Source organism: Triturus cristatus, chromosome 1_1 (assembly GCF_964204655.1).
Source record: "Triturus cristatus chromosome 1_1, aTriCri1.1, whole genome shotgun sequence".
In the NCBI taxonomy this organism is placed as follows: Eukaryota; Metazoa; Chordata; class Amphibia; order Caudata; family Salamandridae; genus Triturus; species Triturus cristatus.
In genome coordinates this window covers 962211087-962230167 of record NC_140579.1, presented here as the reverse complement: position 1 = coordinate 962230167, position 19081 = coordinate 962211087, and the positions used below count along the sequence as shown (strand labels likewise).

General features: G+C 51.1%; 1 protein-coding gene across 1 annotated transcript in view; it reads right to left on the bottom strand.

The window, feature by feature from the left end:
- Positions 1-18170, bottom strand: part of LOC146871390 (interferon alpha-17-like) — a 55504-nt gene extending 37334 nt beyond the window's left edge. The window contains exons 1-3 of the mRNA XM_085646920.1: positions 18124-18170; positions 17867-18027; positions 9122-9249 (exon numbers count right to left, since the gene is read on the bottom strand). Coding sequence (XP_085503046.1) covers positions 9122-9249; positions 17867-18027; positions 18124-18170 — 336 coding nt within the window. The remainder of the gene's footprint in view (positions 1-9121; positions 9250-17866; positions 18028-18123) is intronic.
- Between the last annotated feature and the right edge of the window lie 911 nt (positions 18171-19081).

The window sequence follows — 19081 nt, the reverse complement described above, 5'->3', positions numbered from 1 at the left end:
ATGCAAAGCAGATTGAAGAGCCACCGGGGATCGACCAGGTATTAGCGCTGTGACCCCTGCGCTCCCTGACCTGGCCTGGGACCCTCGGCAGCGTGCTCCGCTGAGCGCGGAGTCCCCCACCTTAACTTGAGCCCCCCCCCTGTGACGTGGAAGCCAGCGCGCTCACCGCCGCGGCCCGGAGGCCGGAAGAAGTGCCCTGCAGAGTCGAGAAGCCCGGGGCCCTGCCGCTGCCGTCGCAGCTGTGAGAGAAGGTGCGCGAGGCCTGGGGCCGAGTTCCCCCATCGTCGCTGGAGCGGACGCCGGCTGACGCCGAGAACGAGGTAAGCCCAGAGGCTGGGATTGCCCCTGGTGCGCCCCCTACTGGTCGGGAACCGCACCGCACCCTCAGCCCGGGTCCCCTCTCCGTGGGAGTTCCCCCTGCCAGCGCGACGGAGAGACCCCGCCGAGGGATCCTCTCCTTGTGCCCCCGCGACTGCTCTGAAGCGAGGTGCCCTACGAACTGCACCGGAGCCGAGAGACTCGCTCCTCCCGTCCCGGGTGCTTCCCGCTAAAAGCTTCGTGAGGCGCATTGACTGTCCTACCCCACATTGAAGTGCTCAATGTCCATAATTACAAGTAGCGCTCTGATATTCCTGTGCCGGATTGAAGTGCTCAATGTCCATAATTACAAGTAGCGCTCTGTTATTCAGGTGCCATATCAAAGAGCTACATGCTGGTGATTACGAGTAGCGCTCTGTTATTCATGTGCCATATTGAAGTGCTACGTGTTGGTGATTACGAGTAGCGCTCTGGTATTCATGTGCCATATTGAAGTGCTATGTGTTGGTGATTACGAGTAGCGCTCTGTTATTCATGTGCCATATTGAAGTGCTACGTGTTGGTGATTACGAGTAGCGCTCTGTTATTCATGTGCCATATTGAAGTGCTACGTGGTGGTGATTACGAGTAGCGCTCTGTTATTCATGTGCCATATTGAAGTGCTACGTGTTGGTGATTACGAGTAGCGCTCTGTTATTCATGTTCCATATTGAAGTACCACGTGCTATTGATTACGAGTAGCGCGCTGTTATTTACGCCCATGTTGAAGTGCTACGTGCTATTGATCACGAGTAGCACGCTGTTATTCATGTTCATAATGAAATACTAAATGACATCTATTCCGAGTAGCTCTCTGTGCTAGATGCCCCGTTCTGAGGTCGTCACCAGTTAGCGCGCCTAGCGCCATCCTCACCCCCCCCTAAGGCGCTACAGGAACGTGAAGCGCGTGTGTACCTCTAGGTGAAGGGTAGTGGTACCTCAGGCAGTACTGGTTTGTTATGAATGTCATTTGTGGTATCACCAGCTTATGAAATGTACTGCTACCTCATGAACTGCATCTAACGTGATCTGCTTGGATAAACTTGAGTATTTACTTAACTCCTACCGTGTGGCGTCACTTATTGTGTGTGTTCCTTGTCCCATGAGAGGTGCGTGTTGTATGGTTGCTTTACACACAGACCTTTGGTGGCCCGACCGCTCGTGTCACGTTACCGCCCCATAGGGCCTGGAGACCCCAGGTCTTACACATACAATGAACAATTACCGCAAAGCTGTCATTAACGCGCGCAGCAAACCAAACAATGGGGACTAGCTTATCCTAGTGACGCCAGCACAAGCACATGGGACGTTACACTCACAAGCTGGCTGAGGGAGCGCAGATGGCTGTGTGTGTGTGTGGCTCTGTGTGTGTGTGTGGGTGGCTCTGTGTGTGTGTGGGTGGCTCTGTGTGTGTGTGGGTGGCTCTGTGTGCGTGTGGGAGGCTCTGTGTGTGGCTCTGTGTGGGTGGCTTTATTTGTAGGTGGCTCTATGCGTTGTGGCTTTTTCTGTGTGTGGGTAACTCTGTGTGTGTGTAGGTGGCTCTGTGTGTGGGTGGCTTTGTGTGTGTGGCTCTGTGTGTGGGTGCAAATGCAATATGTCTTGCATTTGAGAGTGATTAAGCTATTGACATTGTAAATACCAATGCAGTTTCTTTAAATGTTTTAAAAACAAAAACAATGTCAGGAGCAATGCCAATAGCTCTAACTTTAACAATGCCGAGACCATTGCATTGTAAATGCTTGTTCACTGTGTGTCTGCCGCTGACCGCGGCCCCCGCAGGGGGCCACTCGGCGTACCTTTCGTGGTGTACCTTTCACCCCCCCCCCCCCGCGCATCTTAGGTTTCGGGGGTCTCGTAGGCATGGTTTAAGTCACCCCTGCTCACGCGTCGCACGCGGGAGCTATAGTGCGGTGTAAAGGATCGATTACCGTCCGGCAGAGCACACATTTTAGTGATCGCGTGTCCGTCGGCCTTTCGCCCGCGGGGCATACTTCGCAATGGCGGTCGGCCTTGCGAGCAAAGTAAATTAAGGGGGGTGCGGCCGGCTAAGAAGCCGCATACCCTGTGCCGTGGGAGCCGGTAGGAGACTAGCGTGGGTTCACGGCCCCAATACACCAGCATGGCAAGGCTGGGAGCTGCCGGGGTCCCCGCTGATCGCGGGCGGTGCAACACCTGTGGCGCTCCCTGGTTAAGGTTATCACCCCCCCTCCCGTTGGCTACGCTGTCGTTGAGGGTGGGGGGGGCATGCAGTGGGCTGCGTGCGGCAGGCACAATGGACCTGGCACGGGGATCGTTAGTATGGTACGAATCTTGTAAGCTGCCCGTGCTTGAATGTGTAATGTAAATAAGGTGCTCAGGTAAAGCGCTCCAACACCTTCAGCTTGCGCTATATAATTATGCAACATGTATTGCTGGCTTCCTATAAGGCAGATAAATGATACAAGTGCATGCAATTTTCACATACGCGATTACGGGCATTAATAAACCCCCCCCGCACCTCAATGGAGAATCTGGTGCGGTACTCGCGCGATTCGGTCGGGGAGCGGGTAATATGGTATGAATGTCGTAAACACCCCCTGCCTGAAGAGGTAATATAAATACGGTGCTCATGTTAAAGTGCTCCAATGCCTTCCGGTCAAGTTCGCGCGATATAACTATTCATCATGTAATTGCAGGCTTCCTATAAGGCGGATACATGATACCAAGACATGCACTGTCCACATCACACGATTACGGGTATTACTAATCCCCCCCGCACCTCAAGGGTTAATCTGGTGCGGTGTTCGTGTGGCCGGGCACGGCGATCGTGTTATATGGTACGAATCCCCTATTCTCCCCGTGCCGGCTTGTGTAAATACGGTGCTCATATACAGCGCTTCAATACCTTTGGCGTCGAGTTCGCGCGACACAAATATGCAACACGTATGTGCTGCTTCCTATAAGGCAGATACTTGATACAAGTGCAGGCATTGTTCACAAAATTTGCACCAATACCTTCCGGTCGAGTGCGCGCTAGATAAATAGGCAACATGTGGTGGCTAGGCTTCCTATGATGCAGACACATGATACAGGTACATGTATTACTCACAAGAATTTGCTCGTGCCCACATTCGCGCGCATTAGGCGATTCCGGGCATTACGACTCCTCCTGCACCTGAATGGGTTATTTGGTCGGTGCTTGTGTCCGGCGCTCTAATAATTTGGTGCGCAGTACGGTTTGAGCTAATCACTAATCGACCGTGCCCGAATAAGGTATGTAAATACGGGGCTCATGTACTGCACTCCCAACACCTTCGGGCGGGTCACGCGGTGACTCTGGCCAGATAATTATTATCCACGTGCCTGATGATGTATGTATATACGGTGCTCATGAGCGGCGCGCCATTACCTTCGGGTCGAGTTCGTGCGACATAAAAGTGCTGATTACAGCAAGGGTCGCGCAGTCCGATCCTGACCACACGTGACCACGTGTCGCTCGTCTCCAACCTTTTTGCTGAAAGGGGGCTTGGGTCGCTTGTCATTGTTGTTGTCTCGATACCCACCCCCATTGCTTTCGGCCTCGCCCTCCCAGGTGCATCAGTCCTTGGGCAGGGCGGACCAGTGTGGGGATAGTCCTAACGTAGAACTGTCATTGCCATGTTAGTAACAGTTAAACACGGGTCGCTGCCGACAGTCTAAAAGAGGTATGCTTAAGCCCGCAACTTGGCCCCGCCAACATGCTTATGTGGGCCGCCTTCAACGGTCACTGATATGGGGAACTCACACATATCTAACTGTAACCTAGACACCCGGGTGGGTGCCTAGTCGGGCAGGGCAACGCAACCGAGATAGAATGGTAGTTATTATCTAATGCTAAAGGAAGTCTGGATTGAGCCACTAGAGGGGTTAGATATGGGTGCAGCTCAGTGCCCCAATCGCATTGAATACGGGGACGCACTGACATAGCGGCAAAAGAATAAGTGGTCACCACATAGCGCATCACTAGGGCCTAAATCACGGCACAAGGTTACCGGCGTGATTGTCCAAGTGGTTGCGGGTGCGCCGCTCGCGAGCGGATTGCAACCCGTGGTTTACCTCTGTCTCAAATCGACCGATAGTTCATGGCTAGGCCGATTGGCCTGCAGAACACTGAGCTGGGCACCATAACCAAGAGTTAGGCCTGCAGGAGGAGTAGCTGAAGGAACAATATAGGAATAGGTCCAGATGTACTTTGGGGGGCATTCCCCTGCAACCAAAGACAGATTTCGGGTTGCTTCAATGAAGACCTTCCACCCGGCTTGTGGGTGGTATGGTTGTTATATAGCAAGTGTGCGGTCGTTCAAAGTTTGGTAAAGACCACGTAGAGCCCCAGGGCATCAGGGCATTATTGACCGTGCAGCATTCGCTACGTTCAGAATAGGGCCGGTATTTGCACCAAAGTTTCCGGTTGGTTCCCACAGACTTGTCTGCCCCCAAGGTTATCCTCTAGGGGTAGAACTTGAGACTAAGGGGGCATTGCCTGCTTCGGCGGCACAAATAAGCGATAGCTACACCGGGATGGAGTTACCATGCAGGTCCTGCCACCACTGGGTTCCCCCCAGGTGATGGGATCAAGTTAGGTGGGACCGCGAAGTCTTCGGTTCTTGGGAAACTTCCTGCAGTAGGGCATTTAGCAACAGATAAGGTACCAGCGTGTGAGTATCAGATATCTGCTTTCCAGCAGCACCGTGCCCTGGGAGCACACGCGTTGCCCTAACTCTGTGGCCCTCCCAGAAGGGAGCCGGGTAGCAAAACAAGTGAATAGGCTCCTTAGGCGGGCCTCTGGCCTTCAGCTGGGTGTATCACCATCAATTGGAGATAGGCCCAGGCAAATGTTAAGTAAAACGCTTCTCGTCATAATAGTCAAAGCGGGCAGGCCCAGGATTGTGAATAGGTGTAACCTTCCCGCTGGGGGGCGAATAGTTATTGCACATCTTCACATGCCCCTTTATTTCAACAGACCCTATCCGATTAGGATAGCGTCTAGGGATTGGGGACATAGATGGGGCCATCTTCAACTCCAGGAGCTATAGCTCACTGGTAAGTCTTGGGCCTGTGGTAATAAGGGATCTCACAGGGTTTGAGTCCCGCGAGCACTGTCAAACTGTCATGAGGTGGCAGAATGTCAAACTCTTCTGTCTGCAGGGATGGTTCCCTTCCAGCTAGTTGCAGGAAGCCCTAGATAGGAGAGGTGCAGGTAAGACTATAGCGGGTTGGTGGGGGGCCCTGGCAGCGACGGTTAGCCGCCTCCAGGGCTGTGGCGGAGTTACAGGGCGATCTGGAAGCAGGCCGGTACAAAGAGTACCTCTGCGCGGCACCACGTGGTGCCTGAGCCAAAACGAGGAGCCTCCAGAGAGGTCCCGGAAGCCGGTCGGTGCCCCGCTAGTCCTGCGGGCGGTTGTGGGCCTGAACAACCGGGGGCTTGCTATGCGACGCTCCGCCCCGAGAGGGGGGGCGTGAGTAGAATTACCAACGGCACGTGATCGTAGAAAGAATCACTTGGGGGGCAGCACTTGCGGGCTTCGCTCCCGCGCTGCCCGGCTCATCAGGCGGGCAGGTGAAGTAGATGGTCGCCTGCCCTTGGATCGCCCGTAAGATAACCCACCCATTACATATACTGGAATTATGTAATAAACCTGCAGCATTTGTTACCCACTTACAACTGTTTCTTGTGTTTCATTGGGTAACCTAATTTGGGGAAGGGGGGAAAGCGGGGTGCCCCTGGGGGTACTATGCCGCTGACCGCGGCCCCCGCAGGGGGCCACTCGGCGGTCGGCGCCTTAGTGGCCCCGGGGCCCCGGTCACCCCTCCCCACTCCCTCCCTTCGGGGGGGGGGGGCAGGGACACAGACTGGAGCCCCCCTCCGTGTCAGGGCCGGAAGTGACGCGCAATGCGCGTCACTTCCGGGCCCAGGTGTGAGGGGGAGGCTATTTAGCCTTCCCCCACCCTCACTGGCGACCTCTTTTGTCGCCCACCTCGCCTTTTCCCTCCCTACCGCTTACCCGGCGTAGGCATGGTTGGGGGGGGGGGTTTTCTGAGCGTTGTAATGTTTTCCTTTTTCGTTGCAGGCGGAGTTACAGGGCGATCTGGAAGCAGGCCGGTACAAAGAGTACCTCTGCGCGGCACCACGTGGTGCCTGAGCCAAAACGAGGAGCCTCCAGAGAGGTCCCGGAAGCCGGTCGGCGCCCCGCTAGTCCTGCGGGCGGTTGTGGGCCTGAACAACCGGGGGCTTGCTATGCGACGCTCCGCCCCGAGAGGGGGGGCGTGAGTAGAATTACCAACGGCACGTGATCGTAGAAAGAATCACTTGGGGGGCAGCACTTGCGGGCTTCGCTCCCGCGCTGCCCGGCTCATCAGGCGGGCAGGTGAAGTAGATGGTCGCCTGCCCTTGGATCGCCCGTAAGATAACCCACCCATTACATATACTGGAATTATGTAATAAACCTGCAGCATTTGTTACCCACTTACAACTGTTTCTTGTGTTTCATTGGGTAACCTAATTTGGGGAAGGGGGGAAAGCGGGGTGCCCCTGGGGGTACTATGCCGCAGACCGCGGCCCCCGCAGGGGGCCACTCGGCGGTCGGCGCCTTAGTGGCCCCGGGGCCCCGGTCACCCCTCCCCACTCCCTCCCTTCGGGGGGGGGGGCAGGGACACAGACTGGAGCCCCCCTCCGTGTCAGGGCCGGAAGTGACGCGCAATGCGCGTCACTTCCGGGCCCAGGTGTGAGGGGGAGGCTATTTAGCCTTCCCCCACCCTCACTGGCGACCTCTTTTGTCGCCCACCTCGCCTTTTCCCTCCCTACCGCTTACCCGGCGTAGGCATGGTTGGGGGGGGGGGTTTTCTGAGCGTTGTAATGTTTTCCTTTTTCGTTGCAGGCGGAGTTACAGGGCGATCTGGAAGCAGGCCGGTACAAAGAGTACCTCTGCGCGGCACCACGTGGTGCCTGAGCCAAAACGAGGAGCCTCCAGAGAGGTCCCGGAAGCCGGTCGGCGCCCCGCTAGTCCTGCGGGCGGTTGTGGGCCTGAACAACCGGGGGCTTGCTATGCGACGCTCCGCCCCGAGAGGGGGGGCGTGAGTAGAATTACCAACGGCACGTGATCGTAGAAAGAATCACTTGGGGGGCAGCACTTGCGGGCTTCGCTCCCGCGCTGCCCGGCTCATCAGGCGGGCAGGTGAAGTAGATGGTCGCCTGCCCTTGGATCGCCCGTAAGATAACCCACCCATTACATATACTGGAATTATGTAATAAACCTGCAGCATTTGTTACCCACTTACAACTGTTTCTTGTGTTTCATTGGGTAACCTAATTTGGGGAAGGGGGGAAAGCGGGGTGCCCCTGGGGGTACTATGCCGCAGACCGCGGCCCCCGCAGGGGGCCACTCGGCGGTCGGCGCCTTAGTGGCCCCGGGGCCCCGGTCACCCCTCCCCACTCCCTCCCTTCGGGGGGGGGGGGCAGGGACACAGACTGGAGCCCCCCTCCGTGTCAGGGCCGGAAGTGACGCGCAATGCGCGTCACTTCCGGGCCCAGGTGTGAGGGGGAGGCTATTTAGCCTTCCCCCACCCTCACTGGCGACCTCTTTTGTCGCCCACCTCGCCTTTTCCCTCCCTACCGCTTACCCGGCGTAGGCATGGTTGGGGGGGGGGGTTTTCTGAGCGTTGTAATGTTTTCCTTTTTCGTTGCAGGCGGAGTTACAGGGCGATCTGGAAGCAGGCCGGTACAAAGAGTACCTCTGCGCGGCACCACGTGGTGCCTGAGCCAAAACGAGGAGCCTCCAGAGAGGTCCCGGAAGCCGGTCGGCGCCCCGCTAGTCCTGCGGGCGGTTGTGGGCCTGAACAACCGGGGGCTTGCTATGCGACGCTCCGCCCCGAGAGGGGGGGCGTGAGTAGAATTACCAACGGCACGTGATCGTAGAAAGAATCACTTGGGGGGCAGCACTTGCGGGCTTCGCTCCCGCGCTGCCCGGCTCATCAGGCGGGCAGGTGAAGTAGATGGTCGCCTGCCCTTGGATCGCCCGTAAGATAACCCACCCATTACATATACTGGAATTATGTAATAAACCTGCAGCATTTGTTACCCACTTACAACTGTTTCTTGTGTTTCATTGGGTAACCTAATTTGGGGAAGGGGGGAAAGCGGGGTGCCCCTGGGGGTACTATGGCTGCAGCTGCCGTAAATGGAGCTTGTCCCTTTAATTCACCAGCCGCTTCTCTGTTTGCTCTCCCTCTGGCTGCACGTGCTCCACTCCTTACTGGACACTCAAGAGGAGGCGTCGCGCATCCCCAGCGCTTCGTGGTGCGTGCTGGCAGTAACTCGCAATGCCCTCTCGGCCAAACGGGTCCGTGTGCCAGGACCAAGTGATCCCCCGAAGGGAGAGCCTTCTGTTTCGCTCCCCGCTTCGGTAAGTGTTGGCCTCGCTTCCCTGGCAGCCCGCACCCGGCCCGCTCACCGCATCTGCTGCCCGCTGCCTCTTCTAGCGTGATGCGCGACCGGCGGGCTTGCAGCGAGCTCGCAGCGAGCTCGTGGATGTGCTGCTCCAGCGACCCTCCGGTGACGGCGGCGACCCGCTGCTTCTCCCCACTGGCTCGGGCTTTTTTCCACGCTGCACTAACCACGGCCTCTGCTCGCCCAGATGGTGACGCGGGGTGGGCCCCCAGTCATTACCTGGGCTGAGGCGGCTGTTTCTCGTTCGGGCTGGGGTCCGCCTCCCTAAAGGTGAAGCGGGGTAGGCTCCTGGTCGTCTCCTACCTGCTTCAGCTCTGTTCTCTGGGCAGCAGCGGTGGTCTCTCGGCCGGGCTGGGCTTTGCCTCGAGAAACGAACTCCCCACAAAAAGTTCTGGTGCCGATGCTGCTCCCCCGCTCCGTGAAAATAGGAGCTTACCTGGGGGAGCAGTGCTTATATTCCACCCCTTGCTTTCCAGCCCAGGTAGGCGCTTTCACCTATTGGGGGGTATGTATCTCGCCTGGGCCTCCATTGGCCGGGGGGGCGGTACCTCTTTGGTGGCCGCCACGAGGGGGGCAAGGGTGTTTTTTCGTACTTGGGCATTTTTGCGTGCCAAAAAACGGCCGCAAACTGCTTCTGTCCGGGGGCACGGCGCTCGTTATGGCGCCGGCTCTCTAGCCCCCTTTGGGGGTGGCCTGTGCACTCTGCACTCGAGCACACCGCTGTGCTGTTCAAGAAGTGATTAGTGTGAGGCATAAACTGTTGTCTGTGAAAGGGGGAGACTGCAGTTTTCATTCTGGTTTCCATCAAGGGCTGCATTGCGCAAATGTTAATAGTGCCCGGTTCAAGTTTACCAACATTTCGGAAGTTTGTGCAGTACATGGCACTAGTGCCACGGTACAGTCATATGTCTGCGGTTGCCCAGGTGATCAGTGCGAAAACAACATTCAAATACAAAGTGACCTAACAATTCATAACGGCCCTCCTTATGTCAGTATTACTACTAGTTGTGAATTGTCGCCTAGTACGAGGCTTTACATTGAAATGGAGAGGAGCATGTGGAAGTTGAGCCTTGTTACGCCAAATCTTGTTTTTTTTTTTTACGGGGCAGTTTTCACTATGTAAATTTTGATGGATTTGACCTGTTGACATTTATTGGGTGAAACGTCTGATTCTTAGTTTTAGATGACAAACTCATAATCCCAACACCATGGACAGCAGTACTGTGCACAGGCGTCGACATTTTAAGGCGAAAGCTACAAAAGAAAATTGTGCGTGTTTTACTTTTTATTTTTAGTTAATAATTAAGCATTGTATGTGCTACATTTGTAAACTGAGTTTTACATTATTTTTATGTATTTTATTTAATGTGACAGGTTTATTGGGGGATTTTGTGGATAGCGTGGGGCAGATTTACAAGAAGGTGCTGCAGCGTTGCACCGCAAGCCCTTTGGCTGCGCCACGCTGCTGCACTTTCAAAGCAAATGAATGTGACATAATTACAATGATATGTCGCATTCCTATGCTCTTCCCTGAGCTGACGCACAAACGGCTGCCTTGTGCCGGTGAAGGCAATCTTGCACCATGGTGAAAGGATGCCTGCGCCAGGGGGAGATTGTTTTTGTGCAGGAAGGGGCTCCTTCCTGCACAAAAAGAATAACTATAGGCATTTTCCTCTTTTAATATGTGCTATAGACTGCAGCACGCAGTGAAAGAGTAAAGAAACAAGGAGAAATGAAAACATTTCACCTCGTTGTGCCTCGCTACTCTACCCCTAGGGTGGCGTAGCATACTGACGCATGTCCACGTTTACGAATCCTCGTAAATCTGGAAATGTGTGTGGATCCATGGGTGTTACGTGGGTAAACCCACAGCAACACCCATGAAACGCCCCTTTCACGCAAAGTGATGCGTATAAAGAGGATGTATTTACATGGACAGGAAAAGCTACACAGGGTGGCTTTTCCTGTCCTTGTAAATATGGGGCAGAGCAGTGCTTAATTTGTAAAATATTAAGTGCCAGGGCTCTGACCAGGAGGCCACTGCAGCTTGCACCACCCATCGCCCTTGTCTTCGCTGCCAAAACAACAACTAACCATCTCTCTCGCATGTAAATGCGACAGTTCAGATTATTCCAGGTCCCCAAAGCTAAAGGAATGGCTGGGGAGGCCGGTATTAGCAATTTTGATGTATGTTGTATTCCTAAACTACCGTTGTTCTGCTCATTTTTAAATTAGATCAACAGCACCACCAAGTGGTGGACTGTTCTAAGTATGGTGTTGACAATTAGGTGCCGAGCACCAGAAACGAATTAAGTGCTGGTGCTAGCACCGGAAAGCTCCAGCTCAAATTAAGCACTGAGGCAGACAAACGTGCTGCCAGTGCGTCAGAAAAAAGTGACATATTGGCAGTGCAAGGGGCTTGTAAATCTGCCCCGGTATTTTAAAATTATTTTAATTCATTTGAAATTATTAGTTTTAAAGTTTGATTTATGGGGAAATTATTGAGGAGAATCAGTTTACACATACTCCCACCTGCATCTACAGTCAGGCAGGGAAGCAGTAACCATGATCTTTGAACCTTTCCCAAAATAGTAAAGTCATCCCTACTCCTCCCTCTCATTCGATTGGCGGGTCATCTTCACTCTCTAAACACACTAGTATTGAGAGATGGAAGGACGCCTCCCCAGGTCATGTCACTTCCCGTGTCCAGACCACCTTGGCCCTTGCATGCCTCCCTTGCAGGCCTCCCTTGCACGCCCCCAGCTATCAGCTTTACGTCCCGATGCTCTGTCGTTTTATCTGCTGGATTCGGGTACCTTGAGCAAGAGAGCTCCTTAAATTCGTCCACCGGGAAATCAAAGAACGAAGAGCAAAGCTCTCTGTGGCCCTTACTCTACTTGTCTAGCACCATTGATACATTTTCCATGGCCAAGAATTCCATAGTCAATAAACCCATGGGGGGCCGAATTACAAGCACTTGCGCCGCTGGTGCGTCACTTTTTATCACATAAAAGGGGCGGTTTCTATGCTCGGGTCTATCCACCCCCCCCGAATGCAGTGATGGCCTGTTTTTGGGCACAAGTGATGTCAGTTCATCCTTTACAGAATGGAGTGGGGATGTCTGTTATGCGGAAAGTCTGGGTATTTCTCCTCCCAATAGAGCTTGAGTTGCGGAACTTTAAATTTAGTAGCATGCCCGTACCTCCGTATGTTGGCCAGCAGAGTTTTAGTTTGTGTGTGTCCCATTTGTGGAGTTTTGTTGAAATATAACACCAGACTGTGGCCACCTTCACTATCCTCCCTCTACCTCGTGTGCTTCTAAATGTGGTACTAATTTTGTGGTCTGCTTCCTCCACTCTTTCTCCCTTAAAGATCTGCATAATTTTGCTTCTCGCCTTCTCTGGCCCGGGGTATTCTCTACGCTGGTGTGTGCACAGGAGGTGGAACGTGTCTGAAAGGATGTCTGTTGAGGCCTTTCTTCACTGCCACCTTATCCCAGACCACCAGTTTTACCCTCACCACCAGGGACGAGTAAGGCCCCACCCTATGTTCCTCTACAGCACATGGCACTTTTCATATGTGGGTGCCAGCAATCGTTTGATCTGTGAAGCACCAACTCTTCTCTGGCTCAGCTCTACCCCATTCCACCATATATCACGGGTGGGCTTATTGGTATTATTAAATTATATTCCAGAGACCGAGTCTTCCCTCTTCCAGGTAGTGTTGTGTGATCTGCCTGGCAAGTCTGGGCCTCTTCCCGGACCAGATGAAGTTCTCAGTTCTTCCTTGTAGCCTTTTGATTGTTGAATGTGGTGCTTGCGGAAGAAACCTTAGAAACAGAAATATTACCCTGAGTAGCATTGTCATTTTTACTGCTGCTAGTCTGCGTGGCAGGGAAAAGACACCCATGTGCCATGTCTGTATGTCCTGTTGCACTGTTAACAGTGAGTAAGCATAAAACCATCATATCCATGGAAGATGCAGGCATGACCCCTAGAAAAGAGAGGATTTTTGTCCCACTGAACATGCATTAGCTGTAATATTCTCTGCTGTTCTTGTAGGACAGAATTTTTCAAAGATTGGGATTTCTGAAAATGTATACTCAAACCTGAGAACTTTGAAGCCCCAAAACTCCGGTACATGATAGTAAAATGTTGCCTGCATACATCATAAACGCCTTGCTGCTGTTTGTGTACACATAGCTGTAGTGATGAGACCTTTAGGCACTGAACATCCGCATTCAAAATATAAGACCCAAACCAAAGACCTTGAGTGCTTTCCAAAAGACCAGTGGACCTAATCAATCAGACTCCCAGCATCAATTCTCAGTATACGGCGTTCTTCTGAGTCCTGTTAATGTTGCCTATAATGTGCAAGATGTTAGGTGCTGTTGTCACAACCTCTCCGGGTTGGGGGTTCGGAGCCCAGACTGACCTGGTTCTCTTAGGCTGGGCATCAGTGGCCCTAGTCGGTATGCAGAGATTCCATTATACATCTTTGCGTCCATGTTTAGGTGAAATATTGGTCTGTAGGATGCATATAAACCTAGGTATGTAGGTGTCGTTTTAAGAATAGTACATTTATATGTAACTTGATGATATACTGGTAGACAATATTCTAAAGTTGATATTTTTAGAGGATGATATTTCTGTCCTCGAAATTTCGGTAAATCACTTTCAAGGGGATTTCACTACAGATGCAGCAATACTCTAGACCTGTTGGTGCAATGAATGTGCAATGTCCATGAAAGAAAGACTTGTGCCTGTGCCTACGATGGGGTGACTGTGATTGGTCAGTATGAGTAAACCGTGTTGGTGAGCTGCATGAAGAACACTGATATTTTGGAGCTGCCGGCTTGAGTGATGCCTGTGGCCGGTCTTTGTAAGGGCTGACAATGCTGTGAACTGTGCCATCGGTGCAGTCAGAAGGCTCACTTGTGCAATGCTTGCGGTAGGTTCACGTGAGTGAGTCTGTGCAAGAACCTATTGACAGTAGGAACAATAATGACCATTCACTGCAGCCTCCCTGGCTTCCCACTTGTCCCTCCACTCCTAGTAAAAGAAAGCTGTGGAAGGTACAGGCCTACTGCTAAATGCGTGGCCAGGCCTGTACGTGAAAGCTGCTTGCCTCCTTCCAAGGACTGATGAATTGGGCTGTAATAGCCTTAGAGCAAGTGCTTTGCTCTTGGCTCTCGAGTCCACTGTAGCCTCTTCGTCTGCCTACCTGACCCTATGCAAGAAGCAGCATGTAAGAGTTTGGAAGCTAATGTGGCACTTCTGCGAGAAAGTATGCTAGGGGCATTGTCAACAATCAAACTGCATGGTGGGGAGAGGTAAGAGCCTGGACAAACGTTGACAAGTGAGAGCTATTGAGAACAACTTCCCTTTCTGGTATGTGAGAAAGTGTGCTTCGTAAGCTATGGTAAAAAGCATTGGGAAAGCCAATAGGTCTCGCCTTTTGGATCAATTATCTGTACCAGTGCAGTTTGGCAAAATGGCACGATGGCTTGTCACCACACATGGGCGTGCCTACAGAGTGATGTGGGTACCAGATGCCATTAGATCGGATATTAAACAAACAAAAAATTGTTTTAGCACAAAAGCACGAAATACAAATGAAAAATCACTGGGGCGTGGGGGCAACAGAGAATCAGGTGGTGAGACCAGGGGGAAAGCAGCAAATGAGTCCAAAAGCAACATGGGGTAAGGAGAAGCACACAAGGGTAAGAACAAAATGGAACACCTGGCAGAGGGAGAGTTTGCAAGGGAGAAGCACACAAGAGAGAGAAAGCTGCCCTTGAGGGAGACAGCAACCTGGATAGGTGGTAGATATTTGGAGGGGGGAAAGCATGAAAGGCTGAGAGCTGCAAAGCCCATGCACTCTCATGGAGTGCTTAAGCAAAAAGAAAAAAAGTAATTTCCTAAAAGTGAGCAGTGGAAGAATACAAATCAAACAGTCAAAACGATGATAAAGTGGCTATGGTCGAGGGGAGAGAAAAATGAAGAACAAGACAAACCATCACATAAGCAAGCAAATGAAAGTGACAATAAAGACAATAAATTGTAAGGAACTGGAAGCTTTTAAGTGGGCTGTAAGTCCACTGTAAGTTCACAACAGGCCTTTTGCAATCAGATAGTTTATACTGTCTGGAATGCGAGAGCTCAAATTAGACAAATTGAACAGATTTTTACCCACTGAAATATCAAGTCAAACCTGTCTCTTATTCCTGAAGATACTAATGGAGTTTTACCTAATTTGTGTCATTGCTCGACTATTTTTGAACTGCTACAAAAATGCTTTGAAAACATCCACAATGTTCGAATTCTGTCGATTTAATCAAAGAATGTATGTTGAGGTGTGCATCCCGCACCCCTCTGCAAAAAAATAATTGCACAATGTTTTTAGTCCCTTCTTGACGTGAAATCGGAAAGACCAAGCACCATGCGCAGTGGCAGACATCCTCCCTCGTCTATTGCAGTACAATCTGCCACCCCTTGTCCATCATCTGCATGTTCAGCTCATCTTAGAGTACATTTGTGCTTTCAGCATCCCTAAAATTGTGTCCAGCCACTCAACGCTTGGTAAGGTATGGCCAGCATGGCTTCAACTCCTCGGCACTAAATAACGAATAAGAGAACGAAATCCGTCTTCTCATCCTACTAACTTTCTCCTACTCGCAGCCAATAAAATAATATCTTTGTTGCTGAGGTGAGTGATGTGAAATATCAATGCTGAACCTCTTCCATTCCTCTGCTCTATATCCATCATTTTCAACCAGATTCCATGGTATTTGTCAGCATTGAGGGGGTCATCCACCTGATTTAGCTTCTGATTCTCAATAATGCTAACCACGATGACATAAGTAGGATTTTCTTCGTTTTATGCCGTGGTGAAACCCAAACCCTTAAATGGTGCTGCTAGAGTATGATTTCCAGTAGCTCTGCTTTTGTGGATATTGCTGCTTCTCACTATGTTCATAAGGTTGGAGGTCGTTTATTTCTGAAGTCTACTAATTTCTTAAATGTCTCCCTCTAGATTCTTTGTTTTATTTTGGAGGAGTTCGAGTCTAGCAAACATATATTCTACTCTGAAGATCAAGTTCTCATTGCTAAGACAGCAGGACCCAAATAATTTGCTGTGGGTGAGATTCTTATTATGCTAAATTTCATCATGTTTCAGCTTCCCAGTGTGAGATCTAAAAACATCTTCCCTCGCCACCTGTGCTCTTTCCTTATTTTTGATATTTCCTGTGTCTCAATCGGCCCCTTGTAGGGTATTCTGTCTTTTTAGAAGTTAGCATTGTATGTCTAACGTTAGTACTAGCAGGGTGAAGTGTTCACTGTGGTTTGCTTCCCTCACTTTCTGCTAGACTGTGTTTTCATTGTTTGACCTTAAAATGTCTAGTATTGCTTGCCTCTACTCTTTGTAATCACAAATGACATGGTTTACTTTAACAAAGTTGGTATATATGTTCTCCTATTTAGTCAAAGTCAGACCCTAGCACAGAGTCTTCAGTGGTTGAGAAGCACAGCCCTCACTCCATCCACTTCAGGTTCTGCACTGGCACTCTACGGTCATAGGGTGTTTGCCACCATGATTGCTGCTCACTGCCAACAGAACTGTGTTCTTTCTTTGCAGTTCAGGTTGCTTGGCCTGACTCTTCTGCATGAGGGCTCCTCACCTGAAAGTAACCCCGCCGCTGATCATATCTCCGCGTAGCTTTTAGGGGCCCTTTCACATTGTGCATGCTGCTTCCAGAACGGCTCTACTTCTAGTTTCAGACCAACACTAGATAACAAGAGATGGTAAGGGACGCATTTACAAAAAAATATCATCTGCTGTAAACATTGCTAACAAGGCAATTAATCCACCAATTTTAACCAACCATTGAAGCTGATTAATAGTACCAGAGTCCTCTATCTGGTAGAATGTGAGGGGTTAGAAACTACCGCTTTGATGCTTAAAGATGTTTAGTGAGGACATGCAGTTTTACGACCATAAGTGACCAATAAAGATGAAATTGGAGAAGGGAAACTCCAAATTCTAAGGACGCTCTATCCCTTTGAAAAGATAAATGTATTTAAAACCTAACCATGTGAAAGAAATAGACCGGTATTGTGAATAAGACAAAGCAGAAGGGAGGGCTTTTCCACCACTTAAATATAAATGCAGACATAGGGTCAAAATCAGTGCAATGTATGGAAAACCAAAATTTGAAGACAAGCCCTCCTGTCCACCCACTGATGTTCAGATAAAGCCCTAGAAATGTTTGGGCATAACGTGTCAAGACCCCTCGGTTATACCTAAATGAAGTGGCCACTCATACCTGAAGAGCGACTCTAAGACATGGAGCACCCATGTAAATCAGCAGAATTAACAAGTGGCGCGTCTAGCAGACGAGTGTAAGAATTGTGCTGATGCACTTGCTTTTGAAATTGTGGTGTCATTAACAGCTGTTTCTACTTATTTTGTTAGTGTGTTTAGCAACAATTTAAAATGCAGCCAATCATTTTTCTCTGGCAGACACTTGACAAAGGATACAAAGCTTTGTGGTTCTACAATACATTATGTAGTGCCAGTCCATGTTTAGTGCATGCCCAGTGTGTGCCTGGTGTAATCAGGATATAAATAATGAAATGGCTGGGTCTCTACTCAACTGAATACCTTAAATCAGTGGTCCTTAACCTTATAACTCCGTGGACCCCCAACTAAATCATACTGGCAACAAGTTCTGTTCTAGAAAGTAAATCCCCCCCTAAAAATCTTTACGCCGCTGTGCGTCACTTTGGGAGTCGCTGCTCCGGAAGAAAGTGTGAGTAAATCGGGCTCTTAGAGTTACACCAGAGCTGCCCGCATGAAGGAAGCCTCTTTCAGGGGACTATGAATGCACCTGTTCTATGCCCTGCACCAGGAGAAGATGCTCAACATCACTGGAATCAATAGTAGTACATTTATACATGGGACTTAAGAAAGAGTCTCTCCTCTAGGCACTGATAGCAGGCATGAATTATTAGCCACTATAACAGAAGCGCCTCGAAGCCCACTCACCAGTCTGTCGAAGTTGAGGAGGATCCATTTGCTCAGCAGCTCCTGCCCGGGCTGCAGCCACCTGCAGCTCGTGCCGAGGGCCGAGTAGCAGCAGCAGAGAAGCAGCCACGCCCCCATCACGCTCCTTTGGGACACAATCATCATCATTCTCACAAGTAGCGCTGTGGGAAGCAATGAGAGAAGGCGCTCATTCCACATCCTCCGGACACATGGAAATCTGTCTGTCCAGCAAACCCTGGAGCAGAGCAGACACTCACCTGCCTCCGACTCTCTCCTTCTTCCCTGAGTTCGTCTTCTCGGACATCTTCTCGGCTTCGCGGCGCATTTATACCGCAAAAGAAATGTGTTCGAAAAGTGAAAACCGGGCCTTTCAAACTTCCCTCCCTGGATGCCAGTTTCGGTTTCATGCTCCTCTGGTCGGAACTTCCCGTAGAGCGGGTTCCCTTAGAAAAAATTGTGAGGGCGTAGAACATTGCAGAGACTTTCCTCATGCGAGCCCTGAGGAGCCAAAACATCTTTGCATCCCTGAATGTGGCGGACCGCAGACGATCTCCTCTCGCTAGGAATGCAGTGTACTGACAGTGATGGCAGGGTACGGCTCACGGGAGTCACAGTGATGGCAGAGTATGCCTCACAGTACCCACAGTGATGGCAGAGTACGGCTCGCGGTACTCGCAGTGATGGCAGAGTACAGCTCACAAAACTCACAGTGATGGCAGAGTACAGCTCACAGAATTCACAGTGATGGCAGAGTACGGCTCGCGGTACTCGCAGTGATGGCAGTGTACAGCTCACAGAACTCACAGTGATGGCAGAGTACAGCTCACAGAACTCAGTGATGGCAGAGTACAGCTCACAGAACTCACAGTGATGGCAGAGTACAGCTCACAGAACTCACAGTGATGGCAGAGTACAGCTCACAGAACTCACAGTGATGGCAGAGTACAGCTCACAGAACTCAGTGATGGCAGAGTACAGCTCACAGAACTCACAGTGATGGCAGAGTACAGCTCACAGAACTCACAGTGATGGCAGAGTACAGCTCACAGAACTCACAGTGATGGCAGTGTACAGCTCACAGAACTCAGTGATGGCAGTGTACAGCTCACAGAACTCACAGTGATGGCAGTGTACAGCTCACAGAACTCAGTGATGGCAGTGTACAGCTCACAGAACTCACAGTGATGGCAGTGTACAGCTCACAGAACTCAGTGA